The sequence below is a fragment of the Ranitomeya imitator genome, chromosome 1, assembly GCF_032444005.1.
Source record: "Ranitomeya imitator isolate aRanImi1 chromosome 1, aRanImi1.pri, whole genome shotgun sequence".
In the NCBI taxonomy this organism is placed as follows: domain Eukaryota; kingdom Metazoa; phylum Chordata; class Amphibia; order Anura; family Dendrobatidae; genus Ranitomeya; species Ranitomeya imitator.
In genome coordinates, this window is record NC_091282.1 from 185,152,829 (window position 1) to 185,172,927 (window position 20,099).

The 20,099-nt window shown below is 41.2% G+C and overlaps 1 protein-coding gene across 1 annotated transcript in view; it reads right to left on the reverse strand.

Annotated features, from left to right (window-relative positions):
* The window catches only part of LOC138665353 (sarcoplasmic/endoplasmic reticulum calcium ATPase 3), a 332,774-nt gene that overhangs the window by 165,391 nt on the left and 147,284 nt on the right, over window positions 1-20,099 (reverse strand). The window contains exon 4 of the mRNA XM_069752757.1: window positions 7,924-8,028. Within this exon, the coding sequence (XP_069608858.1) occupies window positions 7,924-8,028 (105 nt within the window). The remainder of the gene's footprint in view (window positions 1-7,923; window positions 8,029-20,099) is intronic.

The following is a 20,099-nucleotide window of genomic DNA, read 5'->3' on the forward strand; positions in this document are numbered from 1 at the left end:
CAGCACGATCGTGTTCGCAAGGCAAGCTGATGCTGCCTGGTGTGCTGGCTGCAGAAGTGAATATTGGAACACCCGCTGACAGCGTGGAGGGAGCAACATATTGAGCGACTCACTACAGAGGCCGGCCCTTCTGGCATTTGCCAGAAATGCCAGATGGCCAGTTTGGACTTATGCAATCTATTAATATGGGCCTGCAGGTAACAGAATGGTTAAAATAATCATACCTGTATGCCTCATATCTGTTGTCTTGTGGTTTCTTCTGCGCAACATCGAATGCCCCAGAGCCTTGAAGAGTTCACTACCATAAATTAATTTAAAAAAAGGATTTCTCCACAAGACAGATATAGACATACAAGTCTATTTTAACCATTATATAACCTGTATGCCCATATTAATAGGTTACATACGTCCAAGGGGGTGACAGATTCCCTAAGACTTATCTGACATTAAAACATGACAAATGCCAGGTAATCAAATATTATAAATTACTGAATGTTACAATTATGTAGTGCATTACTACGATGATCATAAAAGGTTATTCCTGCTCAGAGATTTGCTTTTTGTCATTTGAGTCAGAAACAAATGCTGGATGGTCAGAGTTATTTGATACTGGATGAAAGAATAAATTGTAAATATTTATAAGGTGTCAATTTTGCTTTCCGTTTACCTTAGCTTTTTTTACTTATTTTTCCTGATTTTCTGTGATCATCACTAGACCAGGAAGCTTCAATTAAAGCAAATAATCAAGTTTCCCATACATACAGTAGACTAATATAATGAATAGAGGGGAGCGAATTTGTTCGGATTAGGTTCTGAATGCGATCGGCATAGAAAAAGGTTTTTGCAATATTCGTCGAACATCATTAGACTCCGTCAATGGGAGTAGAATTTACCGAATATATTTGGAACCGATCATCAAAACATACATTCGGCACGAATAGGGTACCAATATGGCACGAATACGACAAATTCAGATTCGGCGACCAAATCCGAACAAATTCGATCAACTCTAATAATGAAGTGTTCGGGTTCGGTTCGTCGAACAGGGACGTGTTCGACGAAATGTTCGTCGAACCCCGTTGAAACCAATGGCAGGCAAACACAAACACATACAAACACATGGAAAACACATGGAAAACACATAGAAAACACCTTAAAACGTGTCCAAAATCTGACAAACTGCTCAGAAGACACAACAAACACATGGAAAAGTCACAACTACATATAGTCATGCGAAAAGAAAAGAGGTGGAGGAGTAAAAGGAGGAGGAGACACAGATATAGGCATGTCATGCCCTTCTAAAATCAAGAAAGGCTGGAGTAAAAATCTAAACTCACTCTACCAACACCCAGACGTCTTGACAAAAAAAATAAAAAAAGAAATATCTTTAGGTAGAATGGCGGCGGGTCCATTCAGAACACTTTCCTTAGAAGACGTAGTCGTACCCCCGTTGGGAGTTGTGCCAAAAAATGAACCCAATACATTCAGACTAATCCACCATTTGTCATATCCAAAAAGCAGGTCAGTAAACGACAACATCGACACGAAACCAAGTACAGTACTAAGTACTGTACCTCCTTTAACGAGGCAATCAGGCGGGTAAAAAGTTGGTAAGGGGCACCCTAATGGCCAAAACCGACATTGAGGGCGCGTTCCGGTTACTACCTGTGCCTCCGAATAGTGTCCTCCCATTGGGCTGCTTCTGTGAAGGAGCATACTACATAGATCGCTGTTTGCAAATGGGGTGCTCCATATCCTGCTCACTATTTGAGGCATTTAGTTGCTTCCTCGAATGTGTCATCATGGACGTTTGTAAGGCAGCACATATTATCCATTACTTCGATGACTTCTTATGCCTGGGCCCAAAAGATTCGCCACAGTGTAAAAACACGCGGTAGTCCACCTGTGAAAAGGAGAGAGCTGGAGGGAGAGTGGACACCCCAGAGCCGAGGGGTTAGATTGAGAAAGAAAGAAGGCGGTGTTACGTGTTACGGAACACCTAGCCCCCAGAATATGTTGTACAGTTATATGTATGTACTAGATTGTGGCCCGATTCTAACGCATCGGGTATTCTAGAATATGCATGTCCCCGTAGTATATGGACAATGATGATTCCAGAATTCGTGGCAGACTGTGCCCGTCGCTGCTTGGTCGAGGCAACCTTTATGACATCATCGTCGCCATGGCAACCATTATGACATCTACGTCGATACTGTGCCCGTCGCTGATTGGTCGAGGCGAATTCGCGGCAGACTGTGCCCGTCGCTGATTGGTCGAGGCAACCTTTATGACATCATCATCGCCATGCTTGATTGTGGCCCGATTCTAACGCATCGGGTATTCTAGAATATGCATGTCCCCGTAGTATATGGACAATGATGATTCCAGAATTCGCGGCAGACTGCCAGTCGCTGATTGGTCGAGGCAACCTTTATGACATCATCGTCGCCATGGCAACCATTATGACGTCTACGTCGATACTGTGCCTGTCGCTGAATCAGAAACGTGGGATTTCTACGTCCTTTATGACATCATCGTCGCTGTGCCCGTTGCTGATTGGTCGAGGCCTGGCGGCCTCGACCAATCAGAGACGCGGGATTTCCAGGACAGACAGACAGACAGACGGAAAAACCCTTAGACAATTATATACAGTGGGGCAAAAAAGTATTTAGTCAGTCAGAAATTCTGACTGGTTCTGTAGGTTCTGTAGAAGGACGTAGATCTGGGTATTTATTATAATGGAATATAGGCTGAACTGGATGGACAAATGTCTTTTTTCGGCCTTACTAACTATGTTACTATGTTACTATGTTACTATGTTAGAAATAGTGCAAGTTCCACCACTTAAAAAGATGAGAGGCGTCTGTAATTTACATCATAGGTAGACCTCAACTATGGGAGACAAACTGAGAAAAAAAAATCCAGAAAATCACATTGTCTGTTTTTTTAACATTTTATTTGCATATTATGGTGGAAAATAAGTATTTGGTCAGAAACAAAATTTCATCTCAATAGTTTGTAATATATCCTTTGTTGGCAATGACAGAGGTCAAACGTTTTCTGTAAGTCTTCACAAGGTTGCCACACACTGTTGTTGGTATTTTGGCCCATTCCTCCATGCAGATCTCCTCTAGAGCAGTGATGTTTTTGGCTTTTCGCTTGGCAACACGGACTTTCAACTCCCTCCAAAGGTTTTCTATAGGGTTGAGATCTGGAGACTGGCTAGGCCACTCCAGGACCTTGAAATGCTTCTTACGAAGCCACTCCTTCGTTGCCCTGGCGGTGTGCTTTGGATCATTGTCATGTTGAAAGACCCATCCACGTTTCATCTTCAATGCCCTTGCTGATGGAAGGAGGTTTGCACTCAAAATCTCACGATACATGGCCCCATTCATTCTTTCATGTACCCAGATCAGTTGTCCTGGCCCCTTTGCAGAGAAACAGCCCAAAAGCATGATGTTTCCACCACCAATCAGAGACGCGGGATTTCTACGTCGATGCTGTGCCGGTCTCTGATTGGTCGAGGCCTGGTGGCCTCGACCAATCAGAGACGTGGGATTTCCAGGACAGACAGACAGACAGACGGAAAAACCCTTAGACAATTATATATATAGATAGATAATAGGTTCCATGTGAGATGCATGTCCCGAATGCATCAGCCCACAGGCTGCGCCCCTGGGCAGAGGGGACACGATATTCCCCTTTTGTCCTCCCCCCACCTTTGTAATTCCCACAGTAAATATCGGCAGGCTCCGGCCACCTGCGGCTATTGTAATGTATGTCTGGCCTGCCCTCTGTATCTGTGTGATATATTCTGTGTCCTGTGAGTAAAGTGTTGTCAGACTGGAAATACGTGGAGAAGCAGTGGTGATCTTTTATATGCGCCCATGTAACCAAGCAATTCCAGCCAGCGTCCTTCATTCAGACTCCAGCCAAAGCAGAGCGGACCTCCTGAAACACGGGGTGGTACTGAAAGAGGTACCCCAGCTTGGTAGACCCCTTTACAGGCGATGTAGCTTGCTTCATGGATGGGGTACTCTGCTGAGTAGCAGAAATTGCTACTAAGCCCAAAAGGATTTCCTGGGCCAAATGCCGTTAAAAATAGTACTTAGGTAAACAGGCCGTGTAGCTTGCTTCATGGTTGAAGTATGCTGCTGAGTAGCACCAAATTCTATAAGGCTCAAAAGGATTTCCTGGGCTAGATGCCGTTACAAAATAGTAGTTAGGTAAACAGGCGGTGTAGCTTGCTTCACGGGTGGGGTACGCTGCTGAATAGCACCAAATTCTACTAGGTCCAAAAGGATTTCCTAGGCCAGATGCCGCTAAAAATAGTACTTAGGTAAACAGGCGGTGGGTGGCTGGGCTACTCTGCTGACGTGCAGACACTGCTCCTAGGCCCTAAACTATTAACTGGATTACAGTCATGGCCAAAATTATTGACACCCCTGCAATTCTGTCAGATAATACTCATTTTCTTCCTGAAAATGATTGCAAACACAAATTATTTGATATTATCATCTTCATTTAATTTGTCTTAAATGAAAAAAAACACAAAAAGTATTGTCCTAAAGCCAAATTGGATATAATTCCACACCAAACATAAAAAAGGGGGTGGACAAAACTATTGGCACTGTTCGAAAAATCATGTGATGCTTACCTAATTTGTGTAATTAACAGCACCTGTAACTTACCTGTGGCACCTAACAGGTGTTGGCAATAACTAAATCACACTTGCAGCCAGTTGACATGGATTAAAGTTGACTCGACCTCTGTCCTGTGTCCTTGTGTGTACCACATTGAGCATGGAGAAAAGAAAGAAGACCAAAGAACTTTCTGAGGACTGGAGAAACCAAATTGTGAGGAAGCATGAGCAATCTCAAGACTACATGTTCATCTCCAAAGACCTGAATGTTCCTGTGTCTACCGTGCACAGTGTCATCAAAAAGTTTAAAGCCCATGGCACTGTGGCTAACCTCCCAAGATGTGGACGAAAACGAAAAATTTACAAGAGATTTCAACGCAAGATTGTGCGGATGTTGGATAAAGAACCTCGACTAACATCCAAACAAGTTCAAGCTGCCCTGCAGTCCGAGGGTACAACAGTGTCAACCCGTACTATCAGTCGGTGTCTGAATGAAAAGGGACTGTATGGTAGGAGACCCAGGAAGACCCCACTTCTTACCCCGAGACAAAGCCAGGCTGGAGTTTGCCAAAACTTACCTGAAAAAGCCTAAAATGTTTTGGAAGAATGTTCTCTGGTCAGATGAGACAATAGTAGAGCTTTTTGGGCAAAGGCATCAACATAGAGTTTACAGGAGAGAAAAAAAGACATTCAAAGAAAAAGAACACGGTCCCTACAGTCAAACATGGCGGAGGTTCCCTGATGTTTTGGGGTTGCTTTGCTGCCTCTGGCACTGGACTGCTTGACCGTGTGCATGGCATTATGAAGTCTGAAGACTACCAACAAATTTTGCAGCATAATGTAGGGCCCAGTGTGAGAAAGCTGGGTCTCCTTCAAAGGTCATGGGTCTTCCAGCAGGACAATGACCCAAAACACACTTCAAAAAGCACTAGAAAATGGTTTGAGAGAAAGCACAGGAGACTTCTAAGGTGGCCAGCAATGAGTCCAGACCTGAATCCCATAGAACACCTGTGGAGAGATCTAAAAATGGCAGTTTGGAGAAGGCACCCTTCAAATATATGGGACCTGGAGCAGTTTGCCAAAGAAGACTGGTCTAAAATTCCAGCAGAGCTTTGTAAGAAACTCTGAGGGTTACCGGAAGTGGTTGGTAGCATTTATTTTGGCTAAAGGTTGTGCAACCAATTATTAGGCTGAGGGTGTCAATACTTTTGTCTGGCCTATTTTTGGAGTTTTGTGTGAAATGATCAATGTTTTGCTTTTTGCTTCATTCTCTTTTGTGTTTTTTCATTTAAGACAAATTAAATTAAGATAATACCAAAGAATTTGTGTTTGCAATCATTTTCAGGAAGAAAATGAGTATTATCTGACAGAACTGCAGGGGTGTCAATACTTTTGGAGTACAAAAGGATTGTGCAATTAGGAGTACAATTCGAGAAACTTGCATATCACCTTAAAAAAAAAAATTAAAAAAATTTTGGAGTACAAAAGGATTGCCCATTTTATAAACGGTCTCAAATTCTTCATACTCAGGATTAATAAGGCTCTTAAATGCCACACCATGGTAGATGCAGTGAAAATTGAGATCCACAGGCGGTATAGTTTGTTTCACAGACGGGCTACTCTGCTAACGTGCAGACACTGCTCCTAGGCCCTAAACTATTAACTGGATTAGATGCAGTGAAAATTGAGATACACAGGCGGTGTAGCTAGCTTCACAGGCGGGCTACTCAGATGACTATCAGACAATGCTACTAGCCCAAAAGGATTGGCTGAGCTACATTACACCAAATGCTGTGACAAACACTTGCACAGCACTGGCACAGACCTGCCTGGCAAACAGTGCTATGAACTGCTGTAACCTACCCTGAAAAGGGCTGATATTACAACTAGTCCCGACTCCTAACTCCCTAAACCCATCTCTCTGACAATTCGCTCCAAAAAAAACACTTAGTCTGTATAGCGCCCACAGTAGCAGCGGTGCCATCTAACACTAAGCTGCAGCAGTGAGGAAATGGTGGTGACGGGGCAAATGGCTGGTTCTTCTAGGGCAAGGACATGTGACATACACAGCCAATGACACATGTCCTTGCTTGTGTGCATCACATGCGCATTGCGCATTGCTGATAGGCTGAGAGACTGCACCACCCCACTGTAAATGCGGGAAAGAAAACAAAAATGGAGATAGGCGTTATTTCAGCACAGATCTATCCCCCGCAACCTTCCCCCCCCTTCCCCCGCCAATATACACTGAAACAGTCTATTAACAATGATAAACAGTTTTAATGTGGAAATCAAGTTAGGCTTTTGGTGAATGAACAGTTATCGAACAGAAACTCGAACAGCCGAATTTTAAGCAAATTGTTCGGGTCCGTCGAACGACACGAACACCGCCCAAAACAGCTCGAATTTGAAATTGGCGAACAGTTCGACTCGAACACTGCTCATCCCTACTGAGCACCTTTTAATTATGCATTATTTGCTGAAAATTGAAAAACCTCTTTAATTATTAGAACGCTTTATATCAAGGAGTTAAATTTGAAGAAATACAGTAGCCCTCCTGATGTGTTTATAAAGTCACTAGTGATTTCTTACTCATTTGTCATATGCCATTTGGTGAAATATTGCACATTTCCCAGCCTGATACCGGGAGCCAAATTATGTAAATCTGTAGCAATGTAATCTCTATAGTTGGCTTGCCCTATAAGGTATTAAATTCTTCTCTTTTTACCATCATACAAAGTCCAAGCATCTTGTCTACATGCAAGCATGGAAGAAGAAGCATAGAGCGGTGTTAGGGTATGTGTCCACGTTCAGGAATCAACAGCGCTTTGGACGCAGAACATGTCCGCTGCGCCCAAAGCGCTGATGGCTATTGAACGCAGGTGATTCCGTATGTGTTCATTGAACCGTGTGGAATCACCACGTCCAATACATTGTACAGGTGAGATTTATCTTGCGGAGACTAGCAACTCCACAAGATAAATAGACATGCTGGGGTATGGAAAGACGTTCGCATGTCTGTCTCTGCAGGCGCCTGTGAACGCGTAGTGAGCATGGGATTTCTCGAAATCCCATCCACTATGCTGTAACATCTGGACACTGTAGGTTATACGCTGCAGAAGTACAGAGCTTCCAACCCACAACGTTTACTGACCGTGTGCACATACCTTTAGTGGTGGGGGTTATGCTGCCGACTAGATAGTCTATTCAAATAGATAATCTTCAACACATCACAATGTCAACGCAACCATATCTTATGCTCTGTAAGCACGAGCACATACCTGCCAAACTCCAACAAAAGCATTCACAATTAGAATCATAATAATAACTATAGGTTCCACAAATGCAGTTGTAGTTTCTTCACCTTCTTCAAACCATGCCAGTATCTGAAAGTAAGGACACAGAATGAAAGGTATTAGTATTGGACAAGTCACATCTACTTTGGTAAATCTGTAAAAGGAACAGAAGTCAGACAGCTGCACAAACTATGCCAATAATATGATATATTAAAGAAGCAATCCTCTGTGTTATTACAATTGCTCATTCTACTCAGTTACATTCTTTTTTTCTCTGCTCAATGTAGAAACAGGAAGTCTCTTTTCCCTGCATGAGTCATCACTACAAAAGTCCATGGCAGGGGGAGGAGGAGGCAGCTGGGTCAGGAGTTGAAGTGGGGCAGGACTCTTGCAGGGAAAAGTAACATTCTGCTTCTACATAGAGCAAAGAAGAGAATAATTACCGTAACTGGGTAGAAAGGCAAAATGAGCAACAGTAGGTACATGGTAATAATATTAATAAGGATTTTTTTTTCAATATTAAGTGTATTAAATTTATTTTTTTACACCAAAAAAAAAAAGACAGCTGGTGCCACAAAGTTTGAAATTCCATTTGTTAAAAACCTTGGTGCATTACTTGTTGAGAAGGCCAGATTCAATTTTTCTGCATTCCATTATTTATAACCATAGTTCTTTTGTATGTAACTCATAATATAAAGTAACAGTTCAATTTTTATTTATTAATTTTTACAATAATTATGACATCCTTAATCTGCACAATACATTACTACAAGTGATTGACATTGTTTTTTAAAATTATGAATTTTACCTTTCACCTTTATTTTTTTTTTATCTTACATTTTGCCTGTGAAGAAGAAACATATTGAGGTTTCTAAGCAGATAAAATCCTCAAACAGCTAGCAGTGCAATCTACATCTGCAATCTACATATCTCATGTTCGTATTTATTTATTTCCCCCATAGAGCAGGTTCTCCATTTTATGTCTCTAAAAGACCAGGTACAGGAAGGAGGATAAATATGGAGCTGCATCTCAAAACACTGTCAAAATACAGCAAGTGAATGTTCCTCAACATCTCAGTAAACTAACTTTGCTGTGTTCCCTCCTTCCAAATATTATGGCTCTTAAATGCCACACCATGGTAATCATAAAGCGATGGCATATTTTAGAGTGATGTTATTTAACAATAAGGGAATATCTCTTTAAAACTATACCCCCCTACAAAATTAAAGAGGAAATTTTGTTAGCAAAATAAAAAAGTAAAACAGCCACGTCCAAAAACACTCCAAAAGTCCACTAAAATACTCAGTTCTCTATGTCGGCAAGTGGTTGCAAAATCAGATTCTTTGAATAATTGTAAAAAAAAAAACACAGAATTGTATAGGAAGATAGGTGGACAAGAAATTCACAAATATTTAAATGGCTCACATCATCCAAACAAACCAATTTCTTTTCTACTTCTACAGCCTCGTGCTGGCAATAAGCAGTATTTTGGGAACAGAGAACAGAAGCTTGGTCTAGACTGTGTAGGATGTTTGGGAATTCGCAATTAATTTACAAAAAAGTCAAATGATTTCAGAGGACAAAGCCAAATAATACAGAAAATATATCAATGCCCTGTAGACAGTAATTGGCACATATCACACGGATGAGGGCCCAACATACAACAGTAACATACAACAGTAATGGACTGCTATTCTATGAACATACAACAGTAATGCCCAGGCTAGGATTGGCAACTGAGGGACCGAGGGCTTCCCCCAGAGAGGATGAGAACATAAATAAAGCTGGTGTGAATGCCATTTTCAGCTGATGTGCTTCCTTGGATGTCTGGCCAGCGCAATGATGTCGCTTGTGCCAAAACGACAGAGGAAGAATAAGGAGCTGCTCATTATGGGAGTGGAAACAGGTGACATGAATAGGGTTTTTTTCTTAAAACTCTTTATTGAAGAATTTCACAAAATAAGATAAACATATGATATAGCATAGCATCAAAATAATCCACATATCAACATTAAATTAACATAGATATGACAGAATACCTTCAATAATAAAATATACAAACAAACAAAACATAACCTTCAGTATAATACATTTTACCAAGCACTGCACTTCCCAATGAATAGGGGTTTTTAATGGCCAAGTTAAGAGCACAACACAGGGGATAATGTGGATACCATTACAGTATGGGGCAAAAAAAGGTGTATATGATTGTATGGGGTCATTAGCGACAGGACATTACTGCTCTATTTGATCACAAAAATGTACATTATTACTGTACTTGGGCACAAAGAAGAATTGTATTGTACAGGGGCCACAAAAGGTGGTATATGCATTAATACTGTATGGAAGCCAAAAGAGACATTTCTACTATGTGGGGGTAACAAAGGGGGCACCACTACTGTAAAAATTTTATTTTTAAGGTTACTGTTATTGCAAGGGCAATAAAATGACATTGTTAGGCTATGTGCACACGTTGAGTAAAATTTATGCACCATTTCTGAATTTTTTGGCAGGAAAAACACAGTTGCAAAATGCGCATTTTTGCGCTGCATTTTTGACCGATTTGAGTGAAGTCAATGGTGAAAAACGCAGGCAAAAACGCAGAATTGATATGCTGCAGACTGTCTGCACCAAATCTGAAAGTCAAAATACTCAAAGTGTGCATGACACTGCAGGTTTATCATTCACTTTACTGGCACCAGGTTTTGCTTACAAATCCGAACAGAAAACGCTGCAAAAAAGCAAAGTGTGAAAACAGCCTTACTGTGCAGGGTGTCAAGGCTGCTCTAGAATAGTTTTCTTCATCTGGCGCAGTGTAGACAAAGTGATCAGTTTGCTATATAAAGATCAGCCATAGATATATGTAATTACAATTTGCAGAGGAGAGTCCTGGTTGGAAGAAGTCATGAATTACTTCAACTGGGGCTTCAGTGGACTTACCTGTACCCTTATACACAGGATATTTAGACAGTGTATAGTATAACTGTCACTGGTGATAATATGTGTAATAAGGTTTATTCAGCAGCCACACTGGCTACTCATTCGCTACAGGGTCCAGTATAAACTCATCTCTCTCACCCACAAAGCTCTCCATTGTTCTGCACTGCCTTATATCTCCTCTCTCATCTCTGTCTATCGCCCTAAACGTGCCCTCCATTCTACAAATGACCTAAGACTAACATCCCCCGTAATCCGAACCTTGCACCTCCGTCTCCAAGACTTCTCTCGTGCTGCGCCAGCTCTCTGGAATGCACTTCCCCAGACAATCAGACTGATACCTAGCCTCGACCTATTCAAGCGCTCTTTAAAAACCCATCTCTTCAAACAAGCCTACCACATCAACTACACAGTAAACTAACTTTGCCGTGCTCCCTCCTTCCAAATATTATTCTGAATCTGCACCTCACTATTCATCTGTCTCCACACCCTCCATGCACATGATAACTGCACTTGATACTTGACTATTGCACTTAAACACTCGGGCTGATGATCAGATCATGCAGCTTTATATGAAAATCCCTATTTATTATAATTGCCAGACCTGAAATAACAAGCACTTTTCACCTATTGTGCCCCCCCCCCCCATTTCCTTGTAGATTGTAAGCTTGCGAGCAGGGACCTCACCCCTAATGTCACTGTTTAAATTGTCTTAACTTGTATTGAATTTATTGTCTGTACGTGTCCCCGCTTAATTGTAAAGTGCTGCGGAATATGTTGGCGCTATATAAATAAAAATTATTATTATTATTATTATTATTATTATTAATGATCAGTATGGTATCATTCATCACAGTGTCGTGGTAATATGTGGACTGGTCACAGTCGGGTGGAATTTATCTCTTGTATGTGATATTACTGCTATATATTTCTTCATATAGTGGGTTTTGTTCTGTAACTCGTTTTCTCTGCTGTCAATAAGAATATTCTTTAGAGATTAAATACTTGAAAGTTTACCCCTCCTTGTCCTGTGACTTACTATCTTCACAGTGGCAGAGATGCATGTAAAGGGGTTTTCAGGTGAAAACAAAATAGCTTATCCATCCGTGGGGATCTGACTACTGGGACCTGCACATTCAGCTCTGTTCATAATTTAAAAACAGGGTAGGCCAGTGGCAGGCACCAATCTACCCGTGCCTGGATGCATCTCCTAATTTGGGTGGGGAAGCAAACATAAGTGATATTAGTATGGTCTAAAAAGATATATCTTGGCAGGTGTCGGGAAAGGTCAGAGAGGCCCAGCGCCTGCGCACTGCAGTACTTTACTCTGCCCTCAACAGGACAGATAAGTACACCTGCGCAGGAGTGTGATTCCGGGGAGTGATGAAGCAACAGGAGGGCGGCATCGCAAGAAGATGGGAGGTGCCGGACCCGGATCTGTAAACACCCAACGGACCGGACTGCAAACTGGGGTGAGTATAATAAAAACTTATTTTTCTGCAGGTCGGACTGGGGGGTTAATCTACAGCATTATAGAATGCTGGAGCTGGAGATAAGCCCTGAAAGGCGGTGGCCATATCTTATATCGGCCAAAACTGCTGACAGGTTCCCTTTAACTAGAGGTGAAATGAAGCAAGGGAATTGCAGGCTGAGGTGGCAGAGATGAACCACAGGCAGAACAGAACAGGCAGGTAGTTCGTTTTTATATTAATTTTTATAACTTGATATTGAACTAAATAATCCTATTTTACGTACATATTCTCTCAAATGAATGTCAGTAAGCGTTATCAATTGTTAAACTTCCACAAACAAGAGATAAAGTAGCTCTAATTTACAATATTGAAAATTAAAATATTATTTAAAACACTGGTAATAAATGGTCTACAACATGTCATAATGGCCATAGACATTTTAATTCCAAGACTTATCTGTATGTTCATCAGCATAGATCAGACCTAAGCAAACTGTGGCAAAGGGCCGGAAACTGGCGTAACCACTGTGAGTTGGGAGAGCCCAGTACCGAACAGCACAGGGATTCCCCACACCTAGTTCCTCAGGATACAGATACAGTTGAATACAGTGATAGAATTGAATTTCGAGCCATCGGCTCCCTGTTCACCATTTAGACTGTGCGTTCTGAGTCACAATACAGCAGGAAAGATGTGATCACTAGGTTGCACATGTTGCGCACAGCCTCAGTGCACACACAGCACAAATCAGAGAAGTAAACTGGAAAAACAGGGCTGGGTAAGTAGAATTTCCATTTTTTTCCTTTTTGGTGATCAGTACAGGGGAACCTATAGGCGATTATCATGTTTGTAGGTCTTTGGGAACATCATACTATGTCTGGTTGTGGGACAATAATACAATGTGGATTACACTGTGTGGGGCAGTGCTATTGGAGCAAACTTACGGGGTTATGAGAAGAGCTATACAGTATTGGATTCCTTGGGAAAATATATTGCGTGTATTGGGGGTGAAGAGTAATTTGGAGCATGTATGGGCTATCATACTATGTAAGGGGACTGGGGGTATCTGTGTGAGGAAGTGGTTGATAAAAGGTTCATTGGTTGAGTAATAGAAGCAGTATGATTTTTCGCTTTTTATAAAACTAATCAGTAGCAGCTAATCAAAAGATATAATTCCCTGCTTTTTATAAGGATACACGTTAAAAATAAAAGCCCTATAATAACGTGTATCCGCAGTAACAGCTAGCCAACATACTTAATTTTGCTTAACCTGAACCCCTTAATAACAACATGACAAATATACTGGGTACATGACATGCTAGCTCCCCGCTTTGATGTGAACTTGCAAACAGAGCCCACAACTTTGGTGGCAGATGATGGCTGTAATAATCAGCCATCAACTGCCCTTTCAACAGTCATGGGTGGAGGAGAGCAGAGCCTGCGGCTGTTAATTTGTTAAATTCTGCTTCAAATCTGTGCATTAACAGCATGCTGGCAAGGGGGCGCGACATTCAGTGCGCCCATCAGTACTCCAATGATATGATGGTAAGGTGCTGATATGTTGCCTTGGTGGCCAGGGGACTGCTGAAGACTTCTGTGCCCATCATGACGGTACTCCTGTGAAAGCCAGCACGTGAATGGTGTTCATAGGAGATGGATTTTCATTAAGCACAGCAATACTATGGTATTGTTGTGTATAATACAAGTAAACGGATGTCCACAGGTTTTAACAAAAAAGTTAAAAAAAAGTTAAGAAAAAAGATTTAAAAAAAATACATTTGATATTGCTGTGTAAAATCTGATCTAAGTATACAATAAATTAATCCGACTGGTAAACAGCATAGCAAAAGAAAAAAAAATATATTTCAGCCTTTGCAACAACACACACACACAAAAAACAATCAGAAGTGATAAAAACATTGTATCTTCTCCAAAATTATGTCAATAAAAACATCGGCTCGGGGCGCAAAAAACATGCCCTCTCACAGCTCCATCTCCAAAAAATTTTAAATGTTAGGGCTCTAGGAAAATGTCGTCACCTAAACAAAGTTGTACTTTTTTTTTTGACTACTTAAACAAAACAAACTAATCATGTTCGGCATCTCAAAAATATTCACCTGGTATCATAATGACAGGTCATTTGCATCATAAAATGAATGCTGCAATTTATTTATTTATTTTAAATTGCCGAATTGCACTTTTTTTTGCCATTTTGCCACACTTTAAATTTTGTTCCCCGCTTTAAAGTAAATCACATGATAAAATGTACTTATTCAAAAGTACAACTCATCCCGCAAAAAACAGGCCCTCACACAGCTAGGTTAATGAAAAAATTAAAAAGTTATGGCTCTTTGAATAAAGGGGAAAAAAAGAAAGATTGCATACTACCGTATTATCGTTTTATGTTAATTTTAATTATATTAAAATTGAGCAGAATTAATTTCAGTTTATTGGTTCTGCCTTCCAAAACAGTCAAAGCTTCTCATGTAGCCTCCTGGGAAAATTAATTAGCCACCCCTGGTATAGGTGAAAAGGTAAAAATATGTACTTTGTAGTACCCTCTAAACTCCTCATGGTTTTGTGTTACATATATAACGCAGTCATTGTCTATGTACACCTATAAAGTGGTTTGAAAAAAATCACCATAGAAACATAAAACATGTTGTAAGGATTACCTTTTGTTGCTGTAGATCCTACTGCACCTGCCAAAAGGAAAATTCTTATTTTCCTACTCCCATATTGATCTTTGGGGTGGGTTCAATATCTACACCTATAAATGCACACAAGAGAATGTCTCGCCTAGGCAGATGGTAAATGTTGAAGCAGAAATGTGGCGCACCGCATTGAAGTCACAGCTACACTATCAGATTGCTCCACTATACTCGGCTCATTGGATGTTTGTGCAGTTTAGATCCCGTGTAATATGACTCATAAAACTACTGCTCAGGGTGATTGAAGACATGTTGTACAGTTATATCTACACTGATTACCATGGAATACATAAAAGGTACCTACTAGTGATGAGCGAATATACCGTACTGGTTACTCGAGATTTCTCGAGCACACTCGGGGGTCCTCTGAGTATTTTTTAGTGCTCAGATTTCGTTTTTCTTGCCGCAGCTGAATGATTTACATGTGATAGCCAGCATAACTACATGTGGGGATTTCCTAGCAATCACTAGTACCTACATCAGCGATCAGCATCTACCAGCACCCAAGTATTGCAGAGTATAATATGCAATTTCCTTGAAATTGAGCAAGTCATACCCTTACATAACTATTATAGAGATCAAATGCTCTGCTACCCATTATTTTCCTATAATCTTTTGCATTTTATCCACAGAGGAAAAGCAGTGTTTACTAAAAAGAATACCCCTATCAAAGAATTGTCCCCAGCATTAAAAGGAACCTGTCAGCAGGATTGTGCTGAGTAACCTATAGACAGTCAGGTCGGCGCCATTATACTGTATAAAATGATCCCTTGGTTGATGAAATCCGTCTTGTGGTTGTGGTTTTTTTTTTTCTTCAGTTTTTAGTCAATGATATCCCTGTGCTCTGGGGTGGCTTCATGTGGTGCACTGACTAGGTATTCATAATGTAGACTGCTGACAGGTCACTGATCCCTCACTGACCTGCCCCCTAGTTTGCATAATGAATACCTGTACATACTTAAGGAAAAAAAAACCCTTCTACAGGCAAGTGCCGGCCGTGGCACCAGCTGTGCAGCATAATCGCATGTTTCATGTCCCAATAAGACATGTTCTTGATGTTATTCAGCTAGAAAAAAAATCAATTTGAAAATGGTGCCTGCCGCATCTGCGCAGTAGCAGCTATCGGTGTATATAGCTATGATCCAATAGCTGCTACCACGCATACGCCAGCGGCGCCATCTTGGAGGAGTATTTTTTTTTCTGCAGGCCTCACTTGCTTGAATTAAGGTCAGTGTTCATGATTCAACCATTAGAAAGACTGAACAAAAATCACCTGTATGGCAGAGTTACAAGACAAAAATTACTGCTGAGCACTAAGAACATAAAGGTTAGCATTAATTTTCCCAAAAAAAAAAATCTTGATCCCATAGACTTTTGGAAGAGTGCTCTGTACCAACGAGAAAAGTTGAACTTTTTGGAAGGTGTATGTCCCATTACATCTGGTGTAGAAGTAACACAGCATTTCAGAAAAGGAATAACATACCAGCAGTAAAATATGGTGGTGGTAGTATGATGGTCTGAGACTGTTTTGTTGCTCCAGGACCTGGAAGTCTTGCTGTGGTAAATGGAACCATGAATTCTGTCTACCAAAACAAATCCTGAAGAAGAATGTCCGGCCATCTGTTCGTGACCTCAAGCTGAAGGGCACTTGGGTTATACAGCATAACAATGATCCAAAACACACCAGCAAGTCCACCTCTGAATGGCTTAAGAAAAACAAAATTATGAATTTGGTGTGGCCTAGTAAAAGTCCGGACCTTAATCCGATTGAGCTGCAGAGGCATGAGCTTACAGAGGTGGATCATGCTTGGAAACCCTTCAATGTGGCTGAATTACAACAATGTGACTGCTCCAAAATTCCTCCAGAGCATTGTAAAAGACTCATTGCCAGTTACAGCAAACACTTGATTGCAGTTGTTGCTGCTAAGGGTGGCCCAATCAGTTATTAGGTTTAGAGGGCAATTTTTCACACAGGGTCTTGTAGGTTTGGATTTCCTTGTCCTTAATGATATATACGTTCATTTAAAAACTGCATTTTGTGTTTGTGTCATCTTTGCCCAATAGTATAATTTGTTTGTTGATCGGAACATTTAAGTGTGACAAACGCAATAGAAAAGGAAATCAAGAAGGGGGGACTTTTTTTTACCCAACTGTATATAAGAAAATGTATATCAACCACATGCATTGCCCCAACATGTTTCAACGACGTATTGGCGTCATCTGGTGATGTTTTTGAATAATTTAGTTACATAAGTTTTACTTTGTGAAGTGAATGTGAAATATGTCTTTGCTACCCAGAAGTTGTCAACAAATCCTTGTCGTTCATGAGGTTTCACTATTTAGTACATATAATGCATATGGCTGCGAGTATGCATTGTGGATTAGCACTGACAGAAATATGTAATACAAGTGCTTCTCACTAAATAAGAATATCAAAAAGTTTAAATTTTTTCAGTTCTTCAATACAAAAATGAAACTCAGTCATTACAAACAGTGATCCATTTCAACTGTGTATTTCTGTTTATGTTGATGATTATGGCTTATAGCCAATGAAAACCCAAAAGACATTATCTCAGTAAATTAGAATAATTAACAAAAACAAATGCAAAGACTTCCTAAGTGTTTAAAAAGGTCCCTAAGTCTGTTTCAGGAGGCTCCATAATCATGGGTAAGACTGCAGACTTGACAGATATCCAGAAGGCAGTCATTGACACACTTCACAAGGAGGGAAAGCCACAAAGGCTGGTTGTATACAAGCATATTAAAGGGAACCTGTCACCCCGTTTTTTGAGATTGAGCTATAAATACTGTTAAATAGGGCCTGCGCTGTGTGTTCCTATAGTGTATGTAGTGTACCCCGATTCCCCACCTATGCTGAGATATAACTTACCAAAGTCGCCGTTTTCGCCTGTCAATCAGGCTGGTCAGGTCGGGAGGGCGTGGTGACATCGCTGGTTCTTCCTCAGCTTTACGTTGGTGGCGTAGTGGCGTAATGGTGAACAAGCAGCGCGCGATCTGCGCTGTAATCCCTTGCATCGGTGGGGGCGGCCATCTTCCTGGGGCCGCGCGTGCGCAGATCGAGTGCTCTGCTGCACGGGGCTTCAGGAAAATGGCCGCGGGATGCCGCGCGTGCGCATTAGAGATCGCGGCGGCCATTTTCCCAAAGCCGAGTTTGCATCTCGGCTTTGGGAAAATGGCCGCCGCGATCTCTAATGCGCACGCGCGGCATGCCGCGGCCATTTTCCTGAAGCCCCGTGCAGCAGAGCACTCGATCTGCGCACGCGCGGCCCCAGGAAGATGGCCGCCCCCACCGATGCAAGGGATTACAGCGCAGATCGCGCGCTGCTTGTTCACCATTACGCCACTACGCCACCAACGTAAAGCTGAGGAAGAACCAGCGATGTCACCACGCCCTCCCGACCTGACCAGCCTGATTGACAGGCGAAAACGGCGACTTTGGTAAGTTATATCTCAGCATAGGTGGGGAATCGGGGTACACTACATACACTATAGGAACACACAGCGCAGGCCCTATTTAACAGTATTTATAGCTCAATCTCAAAAAACGGGGTGACAGGTTCCCTTTAATGGAAAGTTGAGTGGAAGGAAAAAGTGTGGAAGAAAAAGGTGCACACGCAACAGAGATAACCGCGATCTTGAAAGGATTGTTATGAAAAGGCCATTCAAAAATTTGGGGAGAGCTTCACAAGGAGTGGACTGCTGTTGGAGTCATCGCTTCAAGAGCCACCACACAGAAGTATCCAGAACATGGCTACAAGTGTTGCACTCCTTGTGTCAAGCCACTCATGACCAATAGGCAACTCCAGAAGCATCTTACCTGGGCCAAGGAGAAAATGAACTGGACTGTTGCTTAGTGGTCCAAGGTGTTGTTTTCAGATGAAAGTAAATTTAGCATTTCACTTGGAAATCAAGGTCCGAGAGTGTGGAGGAAGAGTAGAGAGGCACATAATCCAAGCTTCTGTCATCTGCTGGTGTAGGTCCACTGTGTTTTATAAAGACCAAAGTCAACACAGCCGTCTACCAGGAAAATTTTTTAGAGTACTTCATGCTTCCATCTGCCTTCAACTTTTTGGAGATGGAAATGCAATTCTCCAGCAGGACTTGGCACCTGTCCACACTGCCAAAAGTACCAATACCTGGTTTAAAAACAACAGCATCACTGTGCTTGATTGACCAGCAAACTCGCCTGACCTTAACCCCATAGAGAATCTATGGGGTATTGTCAAGAGGAAGATGAGAGACACCAGATCCAACAATTTAGACGAGTTGAAGGCTGCTGTCAAAGCAACCTGGGCTTCCATAACACCTCAGCAGTGCCTCCTTGACACACCGCATTGATGCAGTAATTGATGCAAAAGGAGCCCCGACCAAGTATTGAGTGCATTTACTGAACATACATTGCAGTAGGCCAACATTTCAGATTTTAAAATCATTTTTCAAGCTGATGTTATAAAGTATTCTAATTTACTGAGATAATGACTTTTGGGTTTTCATTGGTTATAAGCCATAATCATCAACATTAACAGAAATAAAACACTTGAAATAGATCACTCTAATGACTATATAATTTATGAGTTTCATTTTTTGTATTGAAGAACTGAAATAAATTAAACTTTGTGAGGATATTTAGTGAGAAGCACTTGTATATTGCTGCTACTAAGAAAATATTTCTCTGTGTATAGTTTCCAACAATTACTGCAAGCGTGCATTAAACAGAGGAAAACTGCAGTATTCACATTCAAAGAACCCATTTAGAAAAGGAGCTGGGCACTTTGCAATGAATAGTTCCATAGCTATGTCACCATTCAGAAAAATAACCTTTCAAAATAATTCAATATCATTCATTGCTAAAATGATCACTTTCAATTCCATTTGTCATTAGAAAATGTCACTTTTTTATTTTTATCTTTATATAGTCTGACTATACGTACGCCATTACTACAGCAAACTGTTTACATTAAAGATTTAAGTAATAATAATAATTTCATTTATATAGCGCCAACATATTCCACAGCGCTTTAC